Source organism: Canis lupus, chromosome X, assembly GCF_011100685.1.
Source record: "Canis lupus familiaris isolate Mischka breed German Shepherd chromosome X, alternate assembly UU_Cfam_GSD_1.0, whole genome shotgun sequence".
Classification (NCBI taxonomy): Eukaryota; Metazoa; Chordata; class Mammalia; order Carnivora; family Canidae; genus Canis; species Canis lupus.
The window spans coordinates 76,097,257-76,125,181 of record NC_049260.1 but is presented as its reverse complement, the minus strand read 5'-3'; the positions used below and the strand labels follow the sequence as shown (position 1 = coordinate 76,125,181).

General features: G+C 40.1%; 1 protein-coding gene across 2 annotated transcripts; it reads left to right on the top strand.

Moving 5' to 3' along the window:
- On the top strand, positions 1-27,762 carry LOC119878077 (nuclear RNA export factor 2-like). Of its 2 annotated transcripts, XM_038587892.1 has the most exons (22): positions 1-128; positions 1,451-1,548; positions 18,027-18,210; positions 18,438-18,591; positions 18,890-18,973; positions 19,087-19,191; positions 19,304-19,384; positions 19,501-19,570; positions 19,722-19,810; positions 19,931-20,038; positions 20,218-20,327; positions 22,133-22,169; positions 22,562-22,630; positions 22,713-22,768; positions 22,908-23,015; positions 23,137-23,195; positions 23,306-23,421; positions 23,513-23,555; positions 24,124-24,196; positions 24,734-24,916; positions 27,309-27,369; positions 27,509-27,762. In XM_038587892.1, the coding sequence occupies exons 1-22, from the start codon at positions 94-96 to the stop codon at positions 27,551-27,553; spliced, it is 1,968 nt and encodes a 655-aa protein (XP_038443820.1). In that variant the 5' UTR covers positions 1-93; the 3' UTR covers positions 27,554-27,762. The 2 variants fall into 2 exon arrangements, with proteins under 2 accessions (XP_038443820.1, XP_038443821.1); XM_038587893.1 differs by lacking the exon at positions 22,908-23,015.
- Positions 27,763-27,925: the final 163 nt, after the last annotated feature.

The window sequence follows — 27,925 nt, the reverse complement described above, 5'->3', positions numbered from 1 at the left end:
CGTCTATATCCCATGGTCACGTGAGGCTCAGCTTTCTCAGTCAAGCGAAAATTGAGGTATTCTGAACCGTGAGGCGACTTCGATCTCTCTGTCATGTGGACCCTGCCAGTCAAGGCCCTGGAAGTCAGGTAGATCCCAACAACTGCGGGTTACGCTGATCCTACAGTTATGTGAGCTCCCTCCGGTCGTGTGAGAGTGTGCCTTTAAGTGTGTGGAATCTCCTGAAGTGTCTTCAACTTAGCTTTTTGGAGTCAGACCTATTTGTACAAAAGACCTTTATAACCACGGTTTGCACCCTGGCACAGGGAGAATTTCGTGAGAGTGTTTCAGATTCCAACCTTTCCATCAGTTTTTATAGCCCTCCGTGGCAAGCCGCACTTGAGTGGGTGGGGCACCAGTAAATACTAGATGTTTACTCAGAGAATTGCCCTGAGAGGACGCAGGAGGGGTTTATGGACTTCTCTAGATTTCTTGTCGATTTTCTCGTCTCTAGAAACGCGGTGGGACCCCCTTCCCTTCCCTCTTCCCCACCCCCACACTAAAGCCCTATTCTTGATTATCACCCTGCTATATTAGCGGTCTGTATTGGACTCCTCTGCCCTTGTCTGGCCATGTTATCAAAGACACGGAAGACCTTCTAGATGCAAATTCATATAAACAATTCCAAATCTGACCTTAATTTCTTTCTCTTTAATTCTGTAGAGAAACAGAAGAAGAGAGACTTAAAAATAAAAAAAGGATATTGGGGATCCCTGGGTGGCTCAGCGGTTTGGCGCCTGCCTTTGGCCCAAGGGCGCGATCCTGGAGTCCCGGAATCAAGTCCCGCGTCAGGCTCCGGGCATAGAGCCTGCTTCTCCCTCTGCCTGTGTCTCTGCCTCTCTCTCTCTCTGTCTCATGAATAAATAAAAAATAATAAAAATAATAAAATAAAATAAAAATTAAAAATTGGATATTTTTTCAGTATAAAGATGAAATGCTCAACTATGCTCAAAAATATTTTTAAGTGTGACAGTAGCCATTATATGAAGTTTTAAAATGTCTTTCTTATATTTGCTTTGTAGTTCAACAGTTTTTCAAAGTACACATTGGGTGCATATTTTTTGTGTTAGAGATCTCTAAATGGCTTAAACTAAGCCAATCAGACACTCTTTGCTTCTGACTTTCCTCCTGATTTTCTAACCATTGCTTCTTAGAATCCTTGAAAACTTTCCCTTCCTCCTGTTCTTCATGTGGAAAAAATAGTAAATTTGTTTAAGAAAAAATATTAACTAAAATTACAGGTGATACATTTAATAAAGAACATATAGATGGTAGTGAATGAGTAAAATTCAACAAGTAAAGGATTGTGTTTCATTTGTGGAGTTTTGAAATGTTGTTTGATAGATAAAGAATATTGTCATGTATAATATTTTTATTATATTATATCCACTTTATTTTTTTCTCATTTCAGCACTTCCAGGTTTGACATACAAAATGCTATGTCTGAAAGACAGCAACAACAAAAATATGTTCTTCCATATGAGAAATATAAAAAATACAGAAGTGAAGGTAAAAGGATTTTTATATTGTCATATTTTTAAGATAACTATGCTAATATGTAATTTGAATATCAAAGAGAGAGGTAGTGTCTTAGTCCATTCAGGCTGCTGTAACAGAACATCATGGAGTTTACAAGTGAAGGAGTTGCCAAGTGTGGGCCAATTCATAGAATATTTCAGAGAACCAAATCCTTTTGCTATTGTAAATGATATATTCATGATGAAATATTATTTTCAATTTTAAAAATTCTTTTGTGTATATTAGTATTACATCCAATAAATTGGTTAATCTCTATTCTTATACTTTTCTGTGGTTCTCTGAAGTTTTTTATGAAGACAGTTTTGTTTCTTCACTTTTACACACTTACTAATTTATGTATGTATGTATGCATTTATTTATTTTTATTAACTTCACTCACTGCCTAGGAGACTCAGTAAGATGTTGAACAGAATTGATTATATGAGGGGTGTCTGGGTGGCTCAGTTGGTTGAGCGACTGATTTTATTTTGGTTCAGGTTATGATCTCAGGGTTGTGAGACTGAGCCCCATGTTGGGCTCTGCGCTTAGTGTGGAGTCTGCCTGAGATTGGAGTCTGCTTAAGATTCTCTCCTTCTCCCTCTGTCCATCTCCCCACTCAGGCCCTCTTTCAGATAAATAAAATCTTAAAAAAAGAACTGATTAAAGGAGACATTCTTGCCTCTTCTGATATATTATGGAATGCTCTTAATGTTTCACAATTATGTATGGTGTTTGTTGTAGTCCTTTTTTTTTAATACCTGTTATTAGTTTAAAGAAATATTGCCCTATTCTTGGTTAGCTGAGAGTTGTTGCTGTTTAATCTTGATTGGTTATTGAATTTTATTGTATGCCTTTTTTTTCTGAAATCTTTGGGATGATTATCCTTTCCCTGCTCCTTTATCTTATTAATATGCTGGATTATATTATGGATCTCCTAATGTTAAACCACACTGAAAGTTTGAGTTAAACACAACTTTGTTATGTTGTGTTATCTGTTTTACCCATTGCTGGATTTGGTTTGCTATTATTTCCAATTCTTTGCATTTCTGTAACTAATTAGGATTGAACAGTACCTTTCCCTTTTCATGCATTATTTCTCAATAGTCCTCTTATATTAAAAAAAAACTTTATATTATTATTTTTTATTTCTTAAATTTAAAAGAATAATATTCTATGACACATGAGAATTATTTGAAATTCTCATGTCTGAGGCCTTGTTCACTGTGTGGCATAACTAGGTGTCCTTTGGTCTGCTTGTTAAAAGAAGCTAGATTTTAAAAAAGAAGAAGCTAGATCCTACTTCTTCTAGAGCTGAAGCTTTGCAGCACCCTATGATCAGTAAACTTGGTGCCTGCAAGGGGTTTATGCTGATCTTCTAGGGGTGAGGCCTGCTGCACTGATTCATGGGAGGACTTGCCTAAGGAAAGATGCTCCAGCCAGGTGCAGGGCCCTGGCTTGTTGTAAGCAGTTCCAGCCTCCGCTGGGGGCACTGTGTTGCTCACTGAAGTCTTTCAATGCTGATTGGAGGGAATAGGGAATGGCCTCAACCAACTCTCCTCTCTGGAGCAGGGAGTTCGCACCTGCCACTCTTCACAGAAGAGCATACAGTCACTCCTCTTGTGTCTCTGGCTTCTGTCAGATCCCTGCCTTCACCCTGCCTGTGTCTGAGCTGTCTGCTTGCCAGGTGGCACAGTACTCCTGTGTTTTATCTCAGGCATTCAGCTGGGTTTCAAAATTCGAAATTTTAGAGACCCACATGGCCTGAACCTACACTGGTCCTCTGGGAGAGGGTCTCACCACAAATCTGTGGTTTGAGGGTTTGTCCCAGAGGAGCAGTGGCACAACCATGATGCGGTTTGGAGTTTGCGATAAAGCACGGCAAAAAGTTGGCACCAAGGTTTGCTGCCCTCAACCTGTGTCTTTGTTCCTGTGCTAGGCAACAGGGCAGCATGTTGGCACTGCCAGTTCTTTTGTCCCCAGTAAGGCTGTGCCATCACTCCCAAATGCACTCCAAGAACTGTTTCTCACTGTGTGACCTAGGGGATCTCAGACCACAGTGCCTACTCCAGGGTCTCTGCCCTCCGTCCCCACAGGAGCACCACTAAGCCCCCAGGCACGACCCTGGTGATGGCATAGACTTCTAAAACTTTAGACTTTGCACTCTGCTGCTTATAACTTGCGGTACTCAACCCCTCTCCTTTTCCCAGTCAGTGGTTTGGGGGATGTTTTTCTTGTGTAATCCTTATCTGCTGTCCCCCTCCCTTTCTCTCACCCCCTTCCCCTTCTCTCCTTGATCAAAGCACCCTCCACTTTGCAGCACCTGCAGGTCTTTTCTCCACTAAATCAACTCTCTGCAGCTCCTACCTTCCACGAGGTGATCATTTCTCTTCCTATAGATATGCAGTTTTGTTCTCTCAGTACAGATCAATTTCTTGGGTGTTCAGAGTGATTTGATATTTATCTAGCTGTGTTCAAGGGATGAGGCAAGCTTAGGATCCCCCTACTACTCAGCCATCTTAACTCCTCCCTCTTTTTTCAAAATCCCCAAGTGGCTCCGGTGTATGAACAAGGTTCAGAACTGAGTAATTTAAATGATGGTAATGCAAGTATTTAACTATATTTCATTTGAAAATTTTATAGTTATAGTTTTGGAATAATAATATTACATTAATAAATATATATAATATGCCAATAGTAATAAACAAGGTGTAGATGAAAGCCAAGCACCCATGAGCACAGCACTGACTTGGCAGTGAAGCTTTCTTTGCAAGAGATAATCAAAACCCAGGGTAAGGATGGAAGCAACAGAACAAACTCAACAAATCAAATTATTTGCACTAAAGAAATATTTTAAAAATAGAAAAAGCTGAACGGGACCTTAAGATAATATTTTCAAGAGAGAAAAGGAGTGATAAAGGAAGAAATTATATCCACTATAAAACAATAGAAAACTGATCAAGAAAAATGGCTGATTTAACATAAAGATCTACTTTCATTTCTTCCTAAAATCTCATTGAAACAATATCAAAGGTATACAGATACATACAATGCTATATTACTGAACAATAAAAAGGCAAAAACATGGTGAATCTCAAAACCATTGTGCTGACTTAAGGAATCCAGACACAAAGGCATACAGAATGTATGATTCCATTCATACGACATTCTAGAACCGGCAAGATGAGTATGTAATGACAGAATTTAGATCAAGGTTTACATGGAGATGAGAGATAGACTTATTGGGAACCTTTGAAGTGTGGTATATGCTTTATATCCTGATCAAGATGGTGATTAGCTCTAATCCCTGATTTTTACATATAAGTAATTTGGGACCAGGATAAATTTGGTGAATTATCCAAATTGTTGCAGCTTATTAATCAGAGAGAAGACAGAGGGATTCTGATTATCAATAATAAATTGTTTCTATTTCACTGTGTAGTGAGTCAATAGGAATAGTGCTTCCCCCTGAGCACCTGACAAAACCTGAACCCAGCCTTGTATACAAGTGAAGTGGTAAACATGAAAGTCTAAAACTATCTGCATTCCAACCACACATTTATAAACACAATTGACATTCTTATGTTTTTATCTTGACTTCTTTATATTTATAAATCAAAATCACTAATATTTACTTCTAAGTAATGTATTATAATGTATATTTTTTTAATTGTGGTAAAAAAAACACAGAACACAAAATTTACCAACATAATCATTTCTAAGTATATAGTTCAATGCTAAGTATACTCTCATTGTTGTGAGATCAATCTCCATAACTTTTCATCTTGCAAAACTGAAACTATATATTAAACAGCAACTTTTCTTTGCTCTTTTCCCCCAGCCCCTGATAACCACCATTTTATTGTCCATTTCTAAGAATTTGAATACCTAAGATAACTCATAAGAGTGGAATCATACAGTATTTGTCTTATTATGACCAGCTTATTTAGTTTACCATAATGTTTTCAAGGTTCATCCATCTTGTATCATGTGACAGGATTTTGTTGCATTTTAAGGCTGAATAATATCCTATTGTATGTATATACCAAAATTCATCCGTCAATGAGCATTTTACCATCTACCTCTTGACTGTTTATAAATAATGGTATGAACATGCATATGTAGATATCTCTTTGAGACTCTACCTTCAATTCTTGTAACTATATACCCAGAATTGTATTGCTGGGTCATATGGTAATTCTATTTTTAATGTTTTGAGTAATCTCTGTACTATTTTCCATAAAGGCAGTATTTTGTATTTCCATCAACAGTGCAAAAGGCTTCCAATTTCTTCACATCCTCACCAACACTTGATCTGTATATTTTTTGTTTTTTGTAGCCATCCTGATAGGTGTAGGTGATATCTCATTGTGGTCTATATTTGCATCCCTCTCCTGATTACTGATGTTTCCTTCCATTCCTATTTTGTCGAGTGTTTAATTATGAAAATGTGTTAAGTTATGTAAAATGATGTTCTGCATAACTGTAATCATCAGTTTGTTTTTGTCCTTCATTCTGTTAATGTAGCATATTACATTGATTTTCACATGATGAACTATCTTAAGCATCTTTTTTAAAATTTTTTTTTATTTATGATAGTCACAGAGAGAGAGAGAGAGAGAGAGGCAGAGACATAGGCAGAAGGAGGAGCAGGCTCCATGCACTGGGAGCCCGATGTGGGACTCGATCCCGGGTCTCCAGGATCGCGCCCTGGGCCAAAGGCAGGCGCTAAACCGCTGCGCCACCCAGGGATTCCCACTATCTTAAGCATCTTAAGGATAAGTTGCATTTGATCATGATGTGTAAATCTTTTAATATGCTGTTGAATTTGGTTTGCTCATTTTTTGAAGATTTTGCATCAATATTCACCAGAAATATTGGCCTATAGTTTTCCTATAGTCTCTGTCTGGCTTTGGTATAAAGGTAATGGTGGTCTCATAGAATAAGTTTGGAAGTGTTCCTTCTTTAATTTTTTGGAGCAGTTTCATTTGGCATTCATTCTTCCTTAAATATTTGATAGAATTCTCCAGTGAAAGGCATCTGGTCTTGGACTTTACATTGTTAGGTTTGTTGTTGTTGTTGTTGTTGTTGTAGTTGTTGTTTTCCTTTTTTTTCTTTTTTTTCTTTTTTTTTAATTTATTTTTTGATTGGAGTTCAGTTTGCCAACATATAGCATGACACCCAGTGCTCATCCCGCCAAGTGCCCACCTCAGTGCCCATCACCCAGTCACCCAAATCCCCCGCCCACCTTCCCTACCACTACCCCTTGTTCATTTCCCAAAGTTAGGTGTCTATCGTGTTTTGTCACCCTCACTGATATTTTCACTCATTTTCTCTCCTTTCCCTTTATTCCCTTTCACTAATTTTTATATTCCCCAAATGAATGAGACCATATAATATTTGTCCTTCTCAGATTGACTTATTTCACTCAGCAAAATACCCTCCAGGTCCATCCACACCGAAGCAGAAGTTGGGTATTTGTCATTTCTGATGGCTGAGTAATATTCCATTGTATACATAGACCACATCTTCTTTATCCATTCATCTTTCGATGGACACCGAGGCTCCTTCCACAGTTTGGCTATGGTGGACATTGCTGCTAGAAACATCGGGATGCAGGTGTCCTGGCGTTTCACTGCACCTGTATCTTTGGGATAAATCCCCAGCAGGGCAATTGCTGGGTCGTAGGGGAGATCTATTTTTAACTCTGAGGAACCTCCACAGTTTTCCAGAGTGGCTGTACCAGTTCACATTCTCACCAACAGTGCAAGAGGGTTCCCTTTCTCCACATCCTCTCCAACATTTGCTGTTTCCTGGCTTGTTAATTTTAACCATTCTCACTGGGGTGAGGTGGTATCTCATTGTGGTTTTGATTTGTATTTCCCTGATGGCCAGTGATGCGGAGCATTTTCTCATGTGCTTGTTGGCCATGTCTATGTCTTACTCTGTGAAATTTCTGTTCATGTCTTTTGCCTATTTCATGATTGGATTGTTTCTTTCCTTTGGAGTTTAGTGAGTTCTTTATACAACTTGGATATTATCCCTTTATCTGATAGGTCAGTTGCAAATATCTTCTCCTATTCTGTAGATTGTCTTTTAGTTTTGTTGACTGTTTCTTTTGCTCTACAGAAGCTTTTTATCTTGATGAAGGAAAAAGAATTCATTTTTGCTTTTGTTTCTTTTGCCTTCATGGATGTAACTTGCAAGAAGTTTCTGTGGCCAAGTTCAAAAAAGGTGTTGCCTGTGTTCTTCTCTAGGATTTTGATGGAATCTTGTCTCACATTTAGATCTTTTGCCATTTTGAGTTTATCTTTGTGTACGGTGTAAGAGAATGATCTAGATTCTTTCTTCTCCATGTGACTGTCCAATTTTCCCAGCACCATTTATTGAAGAGGCTTTTTTCCCAGTGGATAGTTTTTCCTGCTTTGTCAAATATTGGTTGACCATAAAGTTGGGGGTCACTTCTGGATTCTCTATTCTGTTCCATTGATTTATGTGTCTGTTTTTGCGTCAGTACCACACTGTCTTGATGACCACAGCTTTGTAGTACACCCTGATATCTGGCATTGTGATGCCCCCAGCTATGGTTTTTTTTAATATTCTCCTGGCTATTCTGGGTCTTTCCTGATTCCCCACAAGTCTTAAGATGATTTGTTCCAACTCTCTAAAGAAAGTCCATGGTATTTTGATGGGGATTGCATTAAATGTGTAAATTGTCCTGGGTAACATTGACATTTTCACAATATTAATTCTTCCAATCCATGAGCATGGAATATTTTTCCATCTCTTTGTGTCTTCCTCAATTTCTTTTAGAAGTGTTCTATAGTTATAAGGGTATAGATCCTTTACCTCTTTGGTTAGGTTTATTCCTAGGTATCTTATGCTTTTGGGTGCAATTGTAAATGGGATTGACTCCTTAATTTCTCTTTCTTCAGTCTTATTGTTAGTGTCTAGTAATGCCACTGAATTCCGGGCATTGATTTTGTATCCTGCCACACTGCCGAATTGCTGTATGAGTTCTAGCAATCTTGGGGAGGAGTCTTTTGGGTTTTCTAAGTACAATATCATGTCATCGGCAAAGAGGGAGAGTTTGACTTCTTCTTTGCCAATTTGAATGCCTTTTATTTCTTTTTGTTGCCTAATTGCTGAGGCTAGGCCTTCTAGTACTATGTTGAATAGCAGTGGTGAGAGGGGACATCCCTGTCTTGTTCATGATCTTAGGGGAAAGACTCCCAGTTTGAGAATGATATTTACTGTGGGCTTTTCTTAGATGGCTTTTAAGATGTTGAGGAATGTTCCCTCTATCCCTACACTCTGAAGAGTTTTGATCAGGAATGGATGCTGTATTTTGTCAAATGCTTTCTCTGCATCTATTGAGAGGGTCATATGGTTCTTGGTTTTTCTTTTGTTGATATGATCAATCACATTGATTGCTTTACGAGTGTTGAACCAGCCTTGCGTCCCGGGGATAAATCCCACTTGGTCATGGTGAATAATCTCCTAATGTGTTGTTGGATCTTATTGGCTAGTGTCTTGTTGAGAATTTTTGCATCCATGTTCATCAGGGATATTGGTCTATAATTCTCCTTTTTGGTGGTGTCTTTGTCTGGTTTTGGAATTAAGGTGATGTTGGCCTCATAGAACGATTTTGGAAGTACTCCATCTCTTTCTATCTTTCCAAACAGCTTTAATAGAATAGGTATGGTTTCTTCTTTAAACGTTTGATAGAATTCCCTTGGGAAGCCATCTGGCCCTGGACTTTTGTGTCTTGGGAGGTTTTTGATGACTGCTTCAATTTCCTCCCAGGTTATCGGCCTGTTCAGGTTTTCTAGTTCTTCCAGTTCCAGTTTTGGTAGTTTGTGGTTTTCCAGAAATGCATCCCTTTCTTCTAGATTGCCTAATTTATTGGCGTATAGCTGCTCATAATAAGTTTTTAAAATAATTTGTATTTCCTTAGTATTGGTGGTGATCTCTCCTTTCTCATTCATGATTTTATTAATTTGAGTCTTCTCTCTCTTCTTTGCAATAAGGCTGGCTGATGGTTTATCTAACTTATTAATTCTTTCAAAGAACCAGCTCCTGGTTTTGTTGATCTGTTCCACAGTTCTTCTGGTCTTTATTTCATTGAGTTCTACTCTAATATTTATTAATTCACTGCTTCTGCTGAGTGTAGGATCTATTTGCTGTTTTTTTCTCCAGCTCCTTTAGGTGTAAGGTTAGCTTTTGTATTTGAGTTCTTTCCAATTTTTGGATGGATGCTTGTATTGCGATGTATTTCCCCCTCAGGACTGCTTTTGCTGGTTGTATCTTCATTCTCATTAGTTTCCATGGATCTTCTTAATTATTCTCTAATTTCCTGGTTGACCCTTTCATCTTTTAGCAGGATGGTCCTTAACCTCCACTTATTTGAAATCCGTCCAAACTTCTTCTTGTAATTTAATTGTAGTTTCAAAGCATTTTGGTCTGAAAATATGCAGGGGTTGATCCCAATCTTTTGGTATCAGTTAAGACCTGATTTGTGACCCAGTATGTGGTCTACTCTGGAGAAAGTTCCATGTGCTCTTTAGAAGAATGTGTACTCAGTTGTGTTTTGGATGTAAAGTTCTGTAAATATCTGTGAAATCCATCTGGTCCAGTGTATCATTTAAAGCTCTTGTTTCTTTGTTGTTGTGCTTAGAAGATCTGTCGATTCTAGAAAGCACTGTGTTCAATTCACCAAGTATAAGTGTATTATTATCTAAGTATGTCTTAACTTTGGTTATTAATTGATTGATATACTTGGCAGCTCCCACATTCGGGGCATAAATATTGATGATTGTTAGGTCCTCTTGTTGGATAGATCCAACAAGATATATAGTGTCCCTCTTCATCTCTTACTACAGTCTTCGGGATAAACTTTAATTTATCTGATATAAGGATGGCTACCCCTGGTTCTTTTGAGGACCATTTGAATGGTAAATGGTTCTCCAACCTTTTATTTTCAGGCTGGAGGTGTCCTTAGGTCTAAAATGAGTCTCTTGTAGACAGCAAAGAGATGGGTCTTGCTTTTTTATCCAGTCTGAAACCCTGCACCTTTTGATGGGGTCATTAAGCCCATTCACGTTCAGAGTTACTATTGAAAGATATGAATTTAGTGTCATCATGATACCTATTCAGTCCCTGTTTTTGTGGATTGTTTTCTTGGACTTCCTCTGTCTTTTACAGAGTCCCCCTTAATATTTCTTGCAGAGCTGGTTTGGTGGTCACAAATTCTTTCACTTTCTGCCTATCTTGGAGGCTCTTTATCTCTCCTTCTGTTCTGAATGAGAGCCTTGCTGGAAAAAGTATTCTTAGCTGCATGTTCTTCTCATTTAGGACCCTGAATATATCCTGCCAGCCCTTTCTGGCCTCCCAGGTCTCTGTGGAGAGGTCTGCTATTAACCTACTACTTCTCCCCATAAAAGTTATGGATCCCTTGTCTCTTGCTGCTTTAAGGATCTTCTCTTTATCTTTGGAATTTGCAAGTTTCACTATTAAATGTCGAAGTGTTGAACGATTTTTATTGATTTTAGGGGGGATCTATCTCCTGGATCTGAATGCCTGTTTCCCTTCCCAAGTTAGGGAAGTTCTCAGCTATGATTTTTTCAAATACACTTTCTGGTCCTCTGTCCCTTTCAGCGCCCTCTGGAACCCCAATTAAACGTAGATTTTTCCTTCTGGGGCTATCATTTATTTCTCTTAACCTTTCCTCATGATCCTTTAATTGTCTCTTTTTTCCTCAGCTTCCTTCCTTGCCATCAACTTGTCTTCTATGTCACTCACTCATTCTTCTACCTCGTTAACCCTTGTTGTTAGGGCCTCCAGTTTGGATTGCATCTCATTTAATTTATTTTAAATTTCAGCTTGATTAGATTTAAATTCTGCAGTCATGAAGTCTCTTGAATCCTTTATGCTTTTTTCTAGAGCCACCAGTAGCTTTATAATTGTGCTTATGAATTGGCTTTCTGACATTGAATTGTAATCCAAATTTTGTAACTCTGTGGGAGAGAGGACTGTTTCTGATTCTTTCTTCTGTGGGGAGTTTTTCCTTCTAGTCATTTTGCTCAGTGCAGAGTGGCTAAAAAGAAGTTGTACTTGATAGAAGCGCGAACTCTTCTCACTGTAGCATTCCAGCTGTTCTCTCTTTAAATCTCAGGCCGTATTTGTATGTTTCAAGATGATTTGAAAGTTATCTAAGTAAGTTGGTGGGGACGGGTGACTTGGGGAATCCTAGTCTTCTGCCATCTTGCCCCGCCTCCCTTGTTGGAAGGCTTTTGATAATTGATTCACTCCCCTTGCTCCCTACTGATCTGTTCAGATTTTCTTTTTTTTTTTAATTTTTATTTATTTATTTATTTACGATAGTCACAGAGAGAGAGAGAGAGAGAGGCAGAGACACAGGCAGAGAGAGAAGCAGGCTCCATACATCGGGAGCCCGACATAGGATTCGATCCCGGGTCTCCAGGATCGCGCCCTGAGCCAAAGGCAGGCGCCAAACCGCTGCGCCACCCAGGGATCCCTGTTCAGATTTTCTACTGCAGTTGTGATTGAGTCTTGTTTTTCTGGGAATTTATTTCTTCTAGGTTTTCCAATTTGTTGGTATACAATTATTCATAGTATACTCTTACAGTGCTTTTCATTTCTGTAGTATCAGCTATAATGTCACTCTTTCATTTTTGATTTTAGTTATTTGGAGCTTTATTTTTTTTCTTAGTGAATCTATCTAGAGGTTTGTCAATTTTGTTTATCTTTTCAAAAAACCAACTCTAAAGTTTCACTGTTTTTTTTTCTTATTTTTCTTTTCTCTATTTCATTTATCTCTGCTCTTATTTAATTCTTTACTTCTGCTAGTTTTGGGTTTAGCTTGTCCTTTTTCTAATTTCTTGAAGTATAAAAGTATGTTGTTGATTTGGGATCTTTCATCTTTTTAATGTACACACTTAAAACTATAAATATAAACTTCCTTGTTAGTACTGCTTATGCTGCATCCTGTAAGTTTTGATATGGTGCATTTTCATTTTAATTTGTCTCAAAATAGTTTCTAATTTCTTTTGTGACTTCCTCTTTGACCCATTGGCTTATGAGTGTGTTGTTTAATTTCAATGTATTCATGGATTTTTCCAGTTTTCCCCATCGTACTGATTTCTAGTTTCATTCCATTGTGATTGGAAGAGATGCTTTGTATTATTTCAATATTCTTATTGAATTTGTTAAGATTTATTTTGTGGTGGGATGCCTGGGTGGTTCAGCGTTTGAGCATCTGCCTTCAGCTCAGAGCGTGATCCTGGAGTCCCAGGATTGAGTCCCACATTGGGTTCCCTGCATGGGGCTACTTCTCCCTCTGCCTGTGTCTCTGCCTCTCTCTTTCTGTGTCTTTCATGAATAAATAAATACAATCTTTAAAAAAAGATTTTGTGGCCTTACATGCACTCTATCCTGGAGAATGTCACATGTGCACTTGAGAAGAATGTATGCTGTTGTTGGAGTGTTTTGTATATGTTTGTTTTGGCCCAATTAATCTATACTCTTGCTCAAACCCTCTATTTCCTTATTGATCTTCCATCTGTTTGTTCTATTCATTATTGAAAGTTAGATATTAGTCTCCTACTAGTATTGTGTTGCTGTCTATATCTCCCTTCAGTTCTATCAAAGATTGCTTCATATATTTAGGAACTCTGTAGTTTAGTGCATAAATACATAAATAATTGTTATATCATCTTGGTGAATTGCTCCTTTTACTATTGTAAAATGACCTTTCTCTCTTCTGGCAGTTTTGACTTAATGTATATTTATTTTGTCTGGTATTAGTATAGCCATTGCTGCTCTACCCTTTCACTTTTAGTTTATGTATGTCTTTAGATAGAAGTGAATTTCTTGTAGACAGCATATAGTTGGATCTTGTTTTTGCAATCCATACAACCAATTTACGTCTTTTGATTGGGAAGATAAAACCACTTACATTTAAAGCAATAACTGATGGAGAAGAAATTACTATTGCCGTTTTGTTCATTGTTTTCTGTATGTCTTGTGGCTTTTTTTATCCCTACTTTGCTCTGTCACTCTCTTCCTCTGTATTTAATTGATATGTTGTAGTGATGTGCTTTTGTTCTCTTCTCATTTGCTTTTACATATATTCTATAGATATTTTCTTTGTGGTTCTCATTGTAATTACATAAAATATTTTACAGTTATAGCATTTGTTTTAAATTGATTAACAATTTAACTTCAGTTGCATACAAAACTTACTGCTTTATACCTCCAACACCCCCACTATATGCTATTGAAGTTGCACATTACGTCTTTATATATTGTATATTCATTAACATATTTATGTTTTTAAAAATATTTCTGTCATTTAAATTCTCATTGTCATTAAATGCACCAAAATTACAATAGTACAGGTTACTATGTTTGCCCATGTATTTACCTTTACTGAAGACCCTAATATTCTCATACAGCTTAGTGTTTCTGTTACTAGTCTTTCATTTTAACTTGGACTCCCTTTAGTGTTTCTTGAAGATAAATTCTAGTGATAATAAATTCCCTCAGCTTTTGTTTATCTGGAAAAGTTTTCATTTCCCCTGCATTTGTTAAGGGAAATTTTGCCAGATATAGTATTCTTGGTTGATACTTAATTTTTTACTTTAGTACTTAAGAGTATATCATCTCACTGCTTTCTAGCCTGCAACATTTTGGCTGATAACTGATAATCTTGTAAAAAGTTCCATTGTACATGATGAATTGCCTGTCTCTTGATGCTTACAAGATTCTCTCCTTGTCTTTGACTTTAGACAATTTTATAATGTAGTGATTACTATTCTCTTTGAATTTATCCTATTGGACTTTCTTCAGCTTCTTGAATCTTCATGTCCATGTCTCTCCTCCAGTTTGGGAAGTTTTGGGCCATTATTTTTGCAAATAAGCTTTCTACCCATTTCTCTTTTCTTTTTGGGATTCCTCTAATGCACATATTGTTCTTCATTATAATGTCTCATAAGTCCCATAGGTCTCCTTACTTTTCTTTATTCTTTTACCTTTTGGTTCTCTGACTCAGTGATTTCAAATGATATGTCTTCAAACCCATTAATTATTTCTTCAGCCTAACCAATTCTACTGTTGAACCCCTCTTACAAAATTTTCAGTTCTTGTGTTTTTTGGCTCCAGAATTTCTGCTCTTTTTAGTAGTTTCTATCATTTTGTTGATGTTCTCATTTTGTTCAGACCTTATTTTCCTGTTTCGTCTAGTTGTCTGTTTTCGCTTTTAGCTTATTGAACATCTTTAGGACAGTTATTTTAAATTCTTTGTTAGATAACTCATAGCTCTACCTTTTTTTACAGTTAGTTTCTGGAGTTTTTAATTTTATTCTTTTAATTGGTCCATATTTCCCTGTTTCTTTGTAGGCCTTGTAATTTTTTAAGAATTGGGCATTTGAAAAGGCAACCACTTCTGCCAGTTGTTGTGTACAGGCTTCATTCAGGGGATGACTTTCACTAAGGTCAACCTTGCTGGAAGTTCTAGGACTTTTCATACCTTTTATGGTCTCTTGCTCTCCCTGGCATCTGCGTATGAAACTGAAGCTCTAATCTAGTATTCACCTCTGTTTTCAGCACTTTCTAAACTTTTATGCAAGTCCAGTAATTTTTATAATTTAAACAAGACAGAGGGATGCCTGGGTGACTCAGTGGTTGAGCATCTGCCTTCAGCTCAGGACCTGATCCCAGGGTGCTGGGATCAAGTCCCAGATTGGGTTCCTTGCAGGGAGCCTGCTTCTCCTTCTGCCTATGTCTCTCCCTCTGATCATCCTGGATCAGCCTCCTAATAAGCCAGAATGTTGAATACATGGTCCACTCTTATTTCCATCCCAAGGAAGGAGAGGAAATATGGGCGGCTTCCTCCTAGTTGTTCTGTGGTATTATACAAAGGCAGAGGGGCATGAAATATCCTGAAAAACAACATGAATTTCACTAACCCTTTGCTAAAATCCCTTTTATATAAAGGGATTTTATAAATCCCTTTATATAAATTTATAAGGGGATTTATAAATTTATAAAGGGATTTATTAAATCCCTTTTATATAAAATCCCTTATATATATATATATATATAATAAGGGCTTGGATGCTGTATTTTCTGTTGATCTCCAGAGTTCTTACAGAGGTATTCTGGTTAATATATTGTTGTTAACTCAGTGTCTCTGTGGAGGAAGAAGGCATGTAGCTTCCTGGTCAAGCATGTTGCTGATATCACTCTGTAATATACAGTTTTGTATTCTTTTTTTCACATAGTGTCATAAGGTGTCAGGAGTATTCTGTTTTAGTTTTTGAACCTATCACTTTAATTTTACTATTTTTGAGAGAGAGGGGGAAAGAGAGAGAGTACAAGTAGGAAAAAGGGTCAGGGAGAGGGAGAGAGAATCTTAAACTTGGCATGGAGCCTAATGCAGGGCTTGATCTCACATGACCTGAGCTGAAATCAAGAGTCAGACACTTAACCAACTGAGCTACCCAGATGCCCCACCCTTTTTAAATAATAAGACATTTTTAGCAAAAATATTGGAACTGAGAATGTAAGCTCCCTTTCAGATCTTTCAGTATGCCTCTTTCAGAGTCTAAGCTTTTTATTTTGGTTCTCTTAATCAGATCAATGCATATCATTTCCCACCAGGGCTATCCTGTTTTACTGTTCCTACTTTATGAAATACATTAATAGCTGACACCACAACATTCTCCCATACACGTTTCCCTTCTCATTTCCCAGAGGACTAGTAACAATGAATGCAAATGACACACATTCATCCTTTACTGAGCACCAGATGTTGTACTAAGTACTGACCTAGCAATAGATAACTTACTTACAGTGCTTTCTTCATGTGTTTTCTACGTATTTCCATATATTAACTCAGTTTTCACAATTATGAGGCAAACTGTTACTGTTTTCAATTTAAGGGAAAAAGAACAAGGTGAGTCAAAGTTACTTTCCCTGAACCATAGAATTTAGTAGCATGATTCAAACTCTGATTGATCTGACCTCAAATCCTATGCCCATAACCAGTGATGTGTGACTCTGTGTTGGTGCTAAAATGAGCACTGGGCTAGTACCCAAAGTCCAGTGGGCAATCATAGCTGTAGTATCTGGGACCGACATGATCTGAACTCTAGCCCTCTGTCCAAGAGACTCATCACTGCATGCTGTTCCCCTATATGATCTATCTTTTCTTAGACTATGTGTAAACTGTTTCTCTGATGGTCAGCTTGAAAATGAGGTAACAGAGACAGAAAAGTTATACATGGAAAGAAAGGAACGTTTCTAGAATGATGCATATTGCCAGGATGAATTTGGTTCCTCATAGGCTTTTTTCCATTTGTGTTTCATTCTCTTCCCAGTGATTACCCTCATCTTTCTGGCCCATACATCTATCCCTTGGCCTTTTTCCTCTGTATGTCAGGTACCCATGCTCCTTCTTCCCCATCTATCCTTGATTCTAGAGACAATAATTTCTACCCCTCTTCTGTCAATATCAGCCACTGGTCTTTCTGTCAAAGAGCCTATAAAAAGCACAGTGATATAATTATACGTATGTATTTCAGCATAGAATAATTTTATGATAAATTTTAAAAGTGAAATGTGTGGGTCAAAGCATAAGAATAACTTCTGAATGGTCAAGCATACTGTAGGAAATTAGACTCTACTGCACTCCTAGTGGAGAAGTATATTATTGGTGTAAATATCCTTAGGAAATAGTCTCCTATATGTGCTTCTTCTGGGAAGCTGTACAGCATGGACTCAAATCTTGGAATTGTCCTAAATCCCAAGCTATGCTCCACTGGATAATTTGGCCTTTAATTAGAAATACACTGTATAGAGAATTCTAATACTTTAAATGTGAAAATCAATTCAAATATTAAAATGCCAAGATGTAAAAAAAATTACAGGGCATTTAAAAAAAACAAGAAGCAAAAATTAGATATACATATATAGTACATAATACATGAAAAATGTACATTAGAGTCCACTTTTGTGTGATAATGCACTTTCCAATGTGATTTGAAACACATGTATCTGTAATATAATTATACAAATGTAAAACAGATAAGATTAACATACATGCAGATGCTCATGCACACACTTTTACTTTCCTCTGAGACAGGGACACACACATCTCTCTCTCTCTCTCTCTCTTTTAATAAATCATGCTTCATTCTTTAAAAGGTTCAGTACAGTTTCTTCTTCCTCTGCCTCCTCCCCTATGATTCCTCCCTGATAGTGCCATCTATGAAATAAGGGTGTTTTATCTGGGCAGGCAGAGGAGTTTCCTTTCTGAGATTTGTGGGATTGAACCCTGAGGGCAGGTTGACACCCTGCTTGCCCTACTGTGTTGTTAGCATAAGACATGCTACATGCTAAGTGGACCACTGATAATGTCTTCAAACTTGTATTTTTGTTCCCCTTTTGAGAATACAATGATGGTGGTAGCTCACCTCAAGGAAGAAAGAAAGTTTGGAGTTCTTTCCAAGGTAATTTTGACAAGAGGAACTCTCATTATGAACGTGGTGGATATGAGCCGCAGCCTTCACACCTCCAGGAGGATAATGAAAATGTGTCGATGGGGGATGTCCAGGAGGACCCCCAAGTAAGACAGTAAGTGAACAGGCAGCCTGGTTTGCATGTAGCAGCCCCTGGGACTCTGCAACTCTTTTTCTCTCCCTGGTCTTCATTTTCTTCTCTCACTGGAAAACTGAAGAATGCTAGAAGTGGAATAATGGTTAAACAATCTTAATTGTAGTCCTGGTGACAGAGTAGTGAGGGTGTATGGAAGAAGACTTACATTTATGGCCACCCTTCTCCTCTCCAATTCCCCCCCACAGCACTCCTTATAACACCCAACGCAACAAGAGGAGAGTGAAATGGCATAATGAAGGCCATATCCATATTACTGTGTGGAGAGATAGAAAAAATCTGAAGAGAGAAGTGGAAGAGAACACACAAGATGGAATCTCAGGGAGCTGGTTCAAGATCACCGTGAGTGTCTTGGCAAGGTCTGCATATTAGACTATCATGGACCTTATTAAAAAGGAAGACCACATTATACAACCTTATGGCAATATTTGGAGGAGAGATTTCCAATGGAAATTTCTCTCCATTGGAGGGTTTAGGAAACCCACATTTGGCAGAAAAATAAGAAATAATGCCATTGCTTCTTTCTTTAGAAGCTCTGTACAGCTCAGTAGAAGGTCAGACAAGGATGCTGTTGGGTTTGTTTTCCAGCTTTAATTCCATGTTGTGTCTCTTTACCCCCATCCCTTCTTTTAACCTTTAGATTCCCTATGGGAGAAAGTATGACAAGGCATGGCTAATGAATTCAATCCAGAGACACTGCAGTGTCCCCTTTGTTCCAGTGGATGTAAGAGGATGGTGAAGCCAGATGAGTGGGCACAGGGAAGTGGTGGGCAGGGGGAGCCCACCGAGTAGAATGACTCTATGCTCTAAAATTATCATTGCCTCCCCTTCCTGTAGTTCCACTACATTAAAAACCAGGCCCGGTTCTTTGTCCAGGATGTTTGCACTGCCTCTGCTTTGAAGGATGTGAGCTACAAGATTTTTGACGAGGAGAACCGGAAGGTTTGTGTTTAGAGTATTACCTCTACCTAGTCCTGTGGCAGAAGGACAGAGCAGGGGCTGGACATCTTTGGAATGAAATTCTTGGTGCTTAACCCATCTCTCCTTCTTGCAGATATCTATCTTTGTCAATCCCTCAAGTGTACCCTACTCTGTGCGGTACAAGTTGGAGCCAGAAGAAATGGAACAGCTGAAGGTAATGCAGACTCAAGGTCCATTGTGTGCACACACACAGACGCACCTCTTCTTCCTCCAGCCCCCAATTTCCCTATCCCCATCAGAGTCTTCCAGTGGCTCTAACTCTCTCTGCAGCTGACCATGAACAAACGCTATGATGTCTCCCAGCAAGCTCTTGATCTCCAGAGTCTCCGCTTTGACCCAGGTATACTTACCTGATGGTAGTAATTCTAGGGCAGGTTAGACCATAGGTATCTACCTGGGAGGGAGACTGGGAGATGGTAATGTGGAGAGGGGCTAGTGCTGGCTCTGGACCACTCTCAGCCTTTTGATTGCCTCCTCTTTACTTCCTGAAGATTTGGTGGGCCATGATATTGATATAATCCTGAATCGAAGAAACTGCATGGCTGCCACCCTACAGATCATTGAAGAGAATTTCCCTGAGGTGAGGCCTTAGACCCAGTGCTGTTATTAACGTTAGGGGGTGGAACTCATGAGGTGGAGAACAGATTTGTCTCTGAGGCCCTAGATAGTAACTGTCTCTCTAACTCCTCTTTACCAACAGCTATTATCTTTGAACTTGAGCAACAACAAACTGTATGGGCTGGATGGCCTGTCTGACATTATACAGAAGGCCCCCAGAGTCAAGATTCTGAACCTCTCCAAAAATGAGGTGGGAAGAGGAAGCTAGATCAAAGTTGGGGTTCATAGTGGGTGGTAGTGCTCATCAGAGCAATGACAGGAGGCAAGAGAAGGTACCTGTGTGGAAAGGTGAGGGCTAAGGGTGCAGGGGCCCCCGTGTGTCTCTCTTTCTCTGGGACTCCTTTCCAGTTTCCTCCTCATATTTCTCAGCTGAACTTGGTGTGGGAGTTAAACAAGATGAAAGGGCTGAATCTTGAAGAGCTTTGGCTAGAAGGAAACCCCTTGTGTGACACCTTTCCAGACAAGCCCACCTACATAAGGTCAGTGTGAACCCCTGTCACCCTTCCTGGGAACCTTTGGCCCTGGGAACTTGAACTGCTTGAGAATGCATATATGCAGGAAGGTGCAACCCTGGTCCTCTGGAAGGACCATAGGCCCCACCTTCTCCTTTCTTTGTGCCCCGTGCCCCTCACCTGTAAGGAGTTTCCTTCCTCTGACCTGCTCACCTGTTCTGGTCTGGGGTCTATTTCCATCTCTCTGTGTTCAGTGATCTTTTTTAAAAAATGTAAAAAAAAATTTTATTTAAATTCAATTTAGTTAACATATAGTATATTATTATTTTCAGAGGTAGAATTTAGTGCTTCATCGGTTGCATATAACACCACAGCTTACTATTATATCAAGTGCACTCCTTATGCATTCAGTGTTCTTTAGAATACCCTCCAAGAGTGTGCTCCAGGAAACAGGGCTGCTCTTCCTCACCAGGACCAGGAATGACTACCCTAGAGCCACAAGCTGGTGCCCTGGACTGAGAAGGGTCCTCCAGCCCAAAGCTTAATGCTGAGACAGGCCTTCCTACTCCCTGCTGAGATGGGGCTTCCCTCCCTTTTTCTGAGAGGCGACCTCCTTCCCTTCTCCAAAAGAGTTCCCCACTCTAATCTCAAGCTGCCATAGTGGCTTTCCTGCCCCATGCTGAAGGCCGAAGCTATGAATGGCTGCCATCATGGCATCCATTCCTCGGACCCAGGAGCTGAGCCCTCCTAGGGAGAAACCAGGGATCCTTGAGTAAAGGAGACAGAAGCAGGTGGCTGCCAATAAGCAGAGGGCTTTCCAAGGCAATGATGGAAGGCAAAGAGCAGAAGTACTTGAGGAGACAGAAGGACAGGCTTCTTAGGGCACATCCTCGTCATCTCCCTCCACACATCATATCATCCCAACTGGTCCTTCAGAGAAGTTCTGTGTAGCCCAGGACAGATATGATTCCTCAGGAGTAGAAACCAACTGAAACAGGCACAGGTGCGCAGAGGCCATCAGGAGGGCAGGCAGTGATCATGTGAGGAGGCCAAAGACCCTCAGGCACATGATGACCTGGAGCTTGACCTTCTACTTCTGGGGATGGTCTCCTGCCCACGTGGCTGTCTCGTTTCTCATGCCCAGCTTAGTCTGAGGTCACACAGGTGAAAAAGTTTCAACCAGCATCTAATGGACCTCCAGCCCAACATCTGTATGTTTTCCATTCCCACCTCTGGAGCTAGGGCCAACCAGGGCAGATGAAGGAAAGGGTTGCATCTGTGGAGCCATTTCCACCACTTCTCTCTTCTACTTGATCCCTACCACCATGGTCGAGCTTCTTTCCCTTCCCTTTGCTTTGCTTTCTCTTCCTTCTTTATCTCTAGTTCCTCTATGTCTCTACTACCTCTCCCCTCCTACCTGCAACCCCTCTTCTGTCTTCATCCCCCTCTCTCTCCTTCCCTGCCTCCTGGGCCTTGCCTCACTCACCTCCCTGCCCCAGCATCCTGGGCCTTTCATGTCAGGAGTGATGTCGTGCCCCTGAAGAATGCTGGACCCCTAGTGAGGTAGCAGAGAACTGGGCTCCCACTCTATTCCCTCTCCTCTTTGGAGTCCTAGATAGGGATCTGGAGGAATGAAGGGAGGTAGGGAGGGGATGACAGCCCTGGTGCCTGGGCTCCAAATGTTGTTTCTTGTGGCACTGAAGAAGGGAATAAGGGCAGTCAGGTGGGAGCTACCCAGTGGAAAGAGAGGGAGGGGAGGGGGGAAAGGGAAGGAGGGAGGTTTCACAACCCTGACCTATCAGTCATTTCTTTCTATTTTGGGTTTTGGACAGTGCCATCAGGGATTGTTTTCCCAAGCTGTTACGCCTGGTAAGTGCCTACATTCATCATTGTCTCTTACTAACATTTATCACCTTCACACCTGCCCTCAAGCCTTTTGGGTATTGCCTAGATTACATGCTTGTGTAATTATCCATTTTAGGGGACCAGGACTCCTGAAAAAGACATGAATATGTGATCTGGAAAAATTCCAACACATATATAAACAAATGCACACATACACAAGCAAGAGTTGCATATAATAGTAAAGACTTGATGTCTTGACATGATGAAGACACCCACTGTAATCTTATTCATATAATTTCCAATGCCCTTTCATAACTGACCTCTGACCCTCACCCTCTCATGAACTCCTCTTTTCCCCTGATCATCCATGACCACCTCCTTAGTCTCCACTGCTGACTTTTTCTTCTTTTCTCTAGGATGGCCAGGACTTAACCCCACCAGATATCATTGATACTGACATGCCATATTCAATACAGCCCTCCAAGGTGAGGGAAAATGATCAAACATTTGGGGCTTTACAAGGGAGGCTTTATCAGCCACATAGTCTCAAATGTCTTTTTATTCCAGGAAAGCTACAAAGGATCTGAGGAACTGAAAAATCTAGTCTTGCAATTCCTGCAGCAGTAAGTACTCCTGGGAATCTGGGGAAGGGGATGGCTAGGATGAGCAAGGCTATCCAAGCTCAGGACTGCTGATTGGATCTTGAAATCTCATTTGGGGTCTAGACCACAGAGATAGACAGTCCTCATTACTCCACCACAGGTACTACTTGATCTATGACTCTGGAAACCGTCAGGGTCTCCTCGGTGCCTACCATGATGAGGCCTGCTTCTCCCTGGCCATTCCCTTCAATTCCAAAGACCCAGTGCCGTGAGTAGACATAGCTCACGCTCTGCTCCTGGGGCCTTTGTCTCCCCAGGAGACACAAGAAAGCTCCTGGAAGCACCCACACTGGCCAGACATCCACCTTCTGTTTCTCTTTCTCTCCTAGAAGCAACTTATGCGAGTACTTCAAGGAAAACAGGAATATGAAGAATCTCAAGGACTTCTGTGCGTGTGTGATGGGGAAGATTGAGCAGGGAAAGGGAGGTGAAGGGATAATTATAGGGCCCAGGGTGTGGCCACCCCTAACCTTTGCTTGGTTTTCCTTCCCCTAATAGCCCTATGTGTTCAGCTGCTGAAGCATACAAAATATGACATCCTGTGCTCCCTCTATATGCTTCCCAAAACACAGCATGACCTCAGCTCCTTCATGGTGGACATGTGGTTCCAGACGGTGAGCACCTGCTTCCTCCCAAAGGCAGCCCCAGAAAGCCACAGGAGGGTAGGACATGTAGGTGACTTAGCCCCGGCCTCTTCCCTTTCAGGAGAAGATGCTCTGCTTCTCTGTCAGTGGGGTGTTCAGGGAAGGTAAGTGTGCATAGAGCACCTCCCCAGATGCCCCACTGCTCCATTGCCACTGGCTGGGCTCACTCTCAGAACTCTCCCAGCTTCCTTCATCCCTTTCCTTATTTTCTTATTCCCTCTGAGTTTTCTTTCCTCCACTCTGCTCTAAGACCATCCTGGTTTGACCTGGATCTATGCCTGTCTGTCCCACACAGCTTGGATATTAGGGACACAGTCTGTGGAGTTTGATGGCTGCCATCCCAGATCCTTACTCTGAGAACTACTTGGGGTGATTACTTAACCTCTAAATTTCTTCATTTACAAAATGGAGCTAATAATGCCCACCTTTCAGACATCTGTGAAAAATGAATAAAACGAATTTGTGAAATGGTTGCCATAGCACCTAGTAGAGGCCCTGTCACTTGGGAACAGATTGCTCCTAGTCTTGCCATCCCCATACCAGACACCCTGACTCCCATTGGACAATTGTCCCCTTCAGCATGATTATAAACTCAGACTCCAAATGGGGAACACGGTGTGGGCATGTAAAGCATGTGTGATTCTAAGGGGATACTGTTGTTTGTTGTTGAAGTGGAAGGAAAGTCTCAGGGTTCCATTCGTGCCTTCACCCGGACCTTCATCGCTACCCCTGTCAGTGATTCCACGTAAGTTCTACGTTGTAGGTGGTAATGCTCATCTCAGCCTGAGCTCAGGGGTGTGGGAGTGTGGTGTTGTAGACATCTTGGTTTTCTCAGTATTGTGAAAAGCCAACAGGAGCAGTCTAGTCTGGTGGTTAACACCATGGGTTCTGGAGTTAGAGCACTGGGTTCACTTCCTGATCCCAGCACTCACTAGGTGTGTGTCATCTTGGTTAAGTCACATGACCTCTCTGTGACTCATTGTCTTCCTTGGAAAATGGGGATTAGACTGTCCATCCCATTGGGCTTTTATAAGGAATAAATGTGAGTGTAAAATCTTCCCTGGGTTGCAGATTAAGTATACATCTAGTGAGGCTAGTAGGTAGTTCCTGCAAACGCAGGCTCTGTGGGGGGGGTGGAAGTACCAGCCTAGGAACCTGGGGGGCAAGCATAGTAGGGGTATGGAAGGAATCTCGTTGCTGAGTGGCAGTGAGACCAGGATCATGGTTGAGGACTTAGAGCTGTATATCCATTCACTTGTCTGAGGGCCCACTTTCCCTCCAGTCTGTGCATCGTGAATGATGAGCTGTTTGTGAGAGATGCCACCCCCGATGAGACTCAGAGTGTGTTTTCCAAACAAGAGCCTACACTGACCTCCAGCTCCATGGTCACCCTCTCCCAGGAGCAGCAGGAAATGGTACAGGCTTTCTCCACTCAATCTGGGATGAAACTCGAGTGGTCTCAGAAGTAAGTGTTGGGTGTGCATGGGGAAAAGGTGAATTGGGACAGTGATGTGGGTGGAGGAGGGTGAATCAAAGAAACTCACAGGAAATTTGGAAAAATAGCACTTAGGATAGTTTACTTTAAAAAAAAAAGGTGGGCCCATGGAAAATGTATCATGGTATATATATGTGAAGTATTTTAAAAATAGTACAATGCTCAGTAACATTGTCTTATATATAGAAAATCTGAAAGAACCCACCAAAACAACCACTGGAACTAATAAACTCAGTAGGATTCTGGGATAAAAGACCAATATACAAAACCTATTTGTGTTTCTATGTACTTGAAATGAACAGTACAAAAATAAGATTAAGAAAATAAACCTGCTTACAATAGCATCAAAGTAGTAAAATATTTGGAAACAAATGTAACAAAAGCACAAATCTTATACCCTGAAATCTATAAAACTGTTGAAAAAAATTTTTAATGGAACTACGTTCCATTTCTATTAGTTGGAATATTGCTAAATAGCTTAATATTCTTAGGTGGCAGTAATACCTAGAGCAATCTACAGATTCAAAATCCATGTAACAGTGCTTCTCTGCAAAAATTGACAAGGTTATCCTAAACTTCATATGTAAGTGGGCCAAAACAAGCTTGAAAGAAAAGAACAAAGTTAGAGGTCTCACACTTCCTAATTTCAAAACTTGCTGCAAAGGTACAGTAATCAGAACTATGCGATGCTGGCATATGGACAGCTCATGAATCAATGGAGTGGAAATGAGAGTCCACAAATAAACCCTCACATTTACAGTCAATTGATTGTCAATAAAAGTACTGAAAAGTTCCGTTGGAAAAAAAATAGTCTTTTCAGCAAATGGTTCTGGGACAACTGGATATCCACATGCAAAACAATCAATTTTGACCCCTGATTCACATCGTGTACAAACATAGACTATAACGGATCAAAGATCTAAAGGTAAGAGCTAAAACTATAAAAATCATGAAGGAAAACATTGGTGTAATTCTTCATTAATTAGGCAAGTGTTTCTTATATATGACACCAAAAGCACAAGGAACCAAAAAAAAAAAATAGATAAGTTGAGCTTCATCAGAATTAAAAGCTGTTGTGCATCAATGGACACTATCAGAAGAATAAAAAATCCCACCAAAGGAATGGAAGAAAATATTTGCAAATCACATATCTGACAGGAGTATATGAAGAACTCTTGCAGCTCAGCAGTAAAAGGGCAAACAACCCAATTTAAAACGTGGAGAAAGGGCCTGAATAGACATTTATCCAAAGAAGGTATACAAGAGGCCAACGAGCACATGAAAAACTTCTTAGCACCATTAGTCACTAAGGATTTAATGCAGATTAAAACCACACACTGAGTTACTGCTTCACACCCACTAGGCTGGCTTTACAATAAAATGAATGATAACAAGTGTTGGTGCAGATGTGGAACAACTGGAGTTCTCATGTATTATTGTTGAGAATATAAAATGGAGCAGGGGTTGGGGAAAACATTTTGGCAGCTCCCCAAAATGTTAAACATGGAGTTACCATATGACCCAGTCATTCCACACCCAAGTATCTACCAGGAGGAATGAAAACATGTGTTCAGACTAAGACATGTACAGGAATGTTCATAGCAGCATTATTTGTAATAGCCAAAAAGTGGAAACAACCCAAATGTCCTTTAGCTGATGAATGGATAAACAAATCTGGTACGTCCACATGGTAGAACATTATTCAGTCATAAAAAAAGAATATAGTGCTGATATATGCCATGACATGGATGAACCTTGAAAACGTTAGGCTAACTGAAAGAAGCCAGCCCCGAAAGGTCACATATTGTATGATTCAATTTATATGAAATGCCCAGCATAGTCAAATCCACAGGGACCAAAAGCAGATTAGTGGTTTCTAGGGTCTGGGGAAAGAGGAGGAATAAGGAGTCATTGCTAATGTTTAAGGAGTTTCTTTTTAAGGTGATAAAATTATTTGGGAATTAGATAATGGTGATGGTTGCACAATTTTATGACTAAGAAAACACTGAATTGTACACTTTAAAATGTAATGTGCATAAAAAATAATAAAATAAGTTATGTGTACTATATCTCAAAAAATGATTGGAAACTTATACTTTTTAAATTTTCTTGAATTTCTTTATCAAAATACATTAAGTTCCCTTGTTCTTTTAGAGAGCTCTATTTTTCTGTTTTGAATTCTAGTGGGCATAAATTCTAGTGGGCCAGTGATAGACATTTTCACTAGGTCTTTCTTCATCATTACACATAATGTTCATACTGGTACATGCATCCTGGCAAAAGAGTGGCATAGATTTAGCGTTGCAAGGTCAGCACGTCTGTACTGTGGTACTAATGGAGATCACCTGTTCTCCCATTCCAGGTGCCTACAGGAAAATGAGTGGAACTACACCAGAGCTGGTCAGATCTTCACTGTGTTCAAGGTGAGGTCTGGGAATCATTAAGCAGGCTACAGATGGGTGCTTCTGGGCCTTCCAGAAGGCAAAGAAGGTGGAGGCTGGGTGGCCTGGGGATGAAACTCTGGATTCTGGCTCTTCTGATGTCTCAAATCCTTTCCTCCAGAATGAGAGCAAGATCCCAGAGGAGGCCTTCAAACAAGTCACCTAAAAGAAGCCTTGGATATCCACATCATCGTTTCTCTTTTCTCCAGCCTATGCCAATGCCCATGACTGGGAAAAGAGGCCTGGCTGACCAAGAAGCCAAAGTTACGTTCCAGGCCAGGTGACATACCACCGGGAGGATCAGTTGTTCCATGTATTTTCCCCACTCATATGATTGCTGTTTAGTTTCATAATAAAGAATGATGCTGCACGTTGTATGTTGTGTGTCCTGCATCTCTCTTCCTCTGTCCCAACATGAGCTAATGAGTCCAAGACTGAAAGACCCTGCCCTCTCCCCCACATTATTCACCCTGGCAGTCCCTGGCAGGTACTAATTCCATAGGTAGTGTGTCAAAAAATTCTGATGAGAAAGGACACA

What these genes read in the sequence shown, in the direction of transcription:
- LOC119878077 (XM_038587892.1), top strand. Translation starts at nt 94, where the DNA reads ATGTGGACCCTGCCAGTCAAGGCCCTGGAAGTCAG. An exon ending in GTCAAGGCCCTGGAAGTCAG is followed by an intron (nt 129 to 1,450) that starts GTAGATCCCAAC and finishes TTCTCATTTCAG; the next exon opens with CACTTCCAGGTTTGACATAC. An exon ending in TTGAAGAGAATTTCCCTGAG is followed by an intron (nt 19,811 to 19,930) that starts GTGAGGCCTTAG and finishes CTTTACCAACAG; the next exon opens with CTATTATCTTTGAACTTGAG.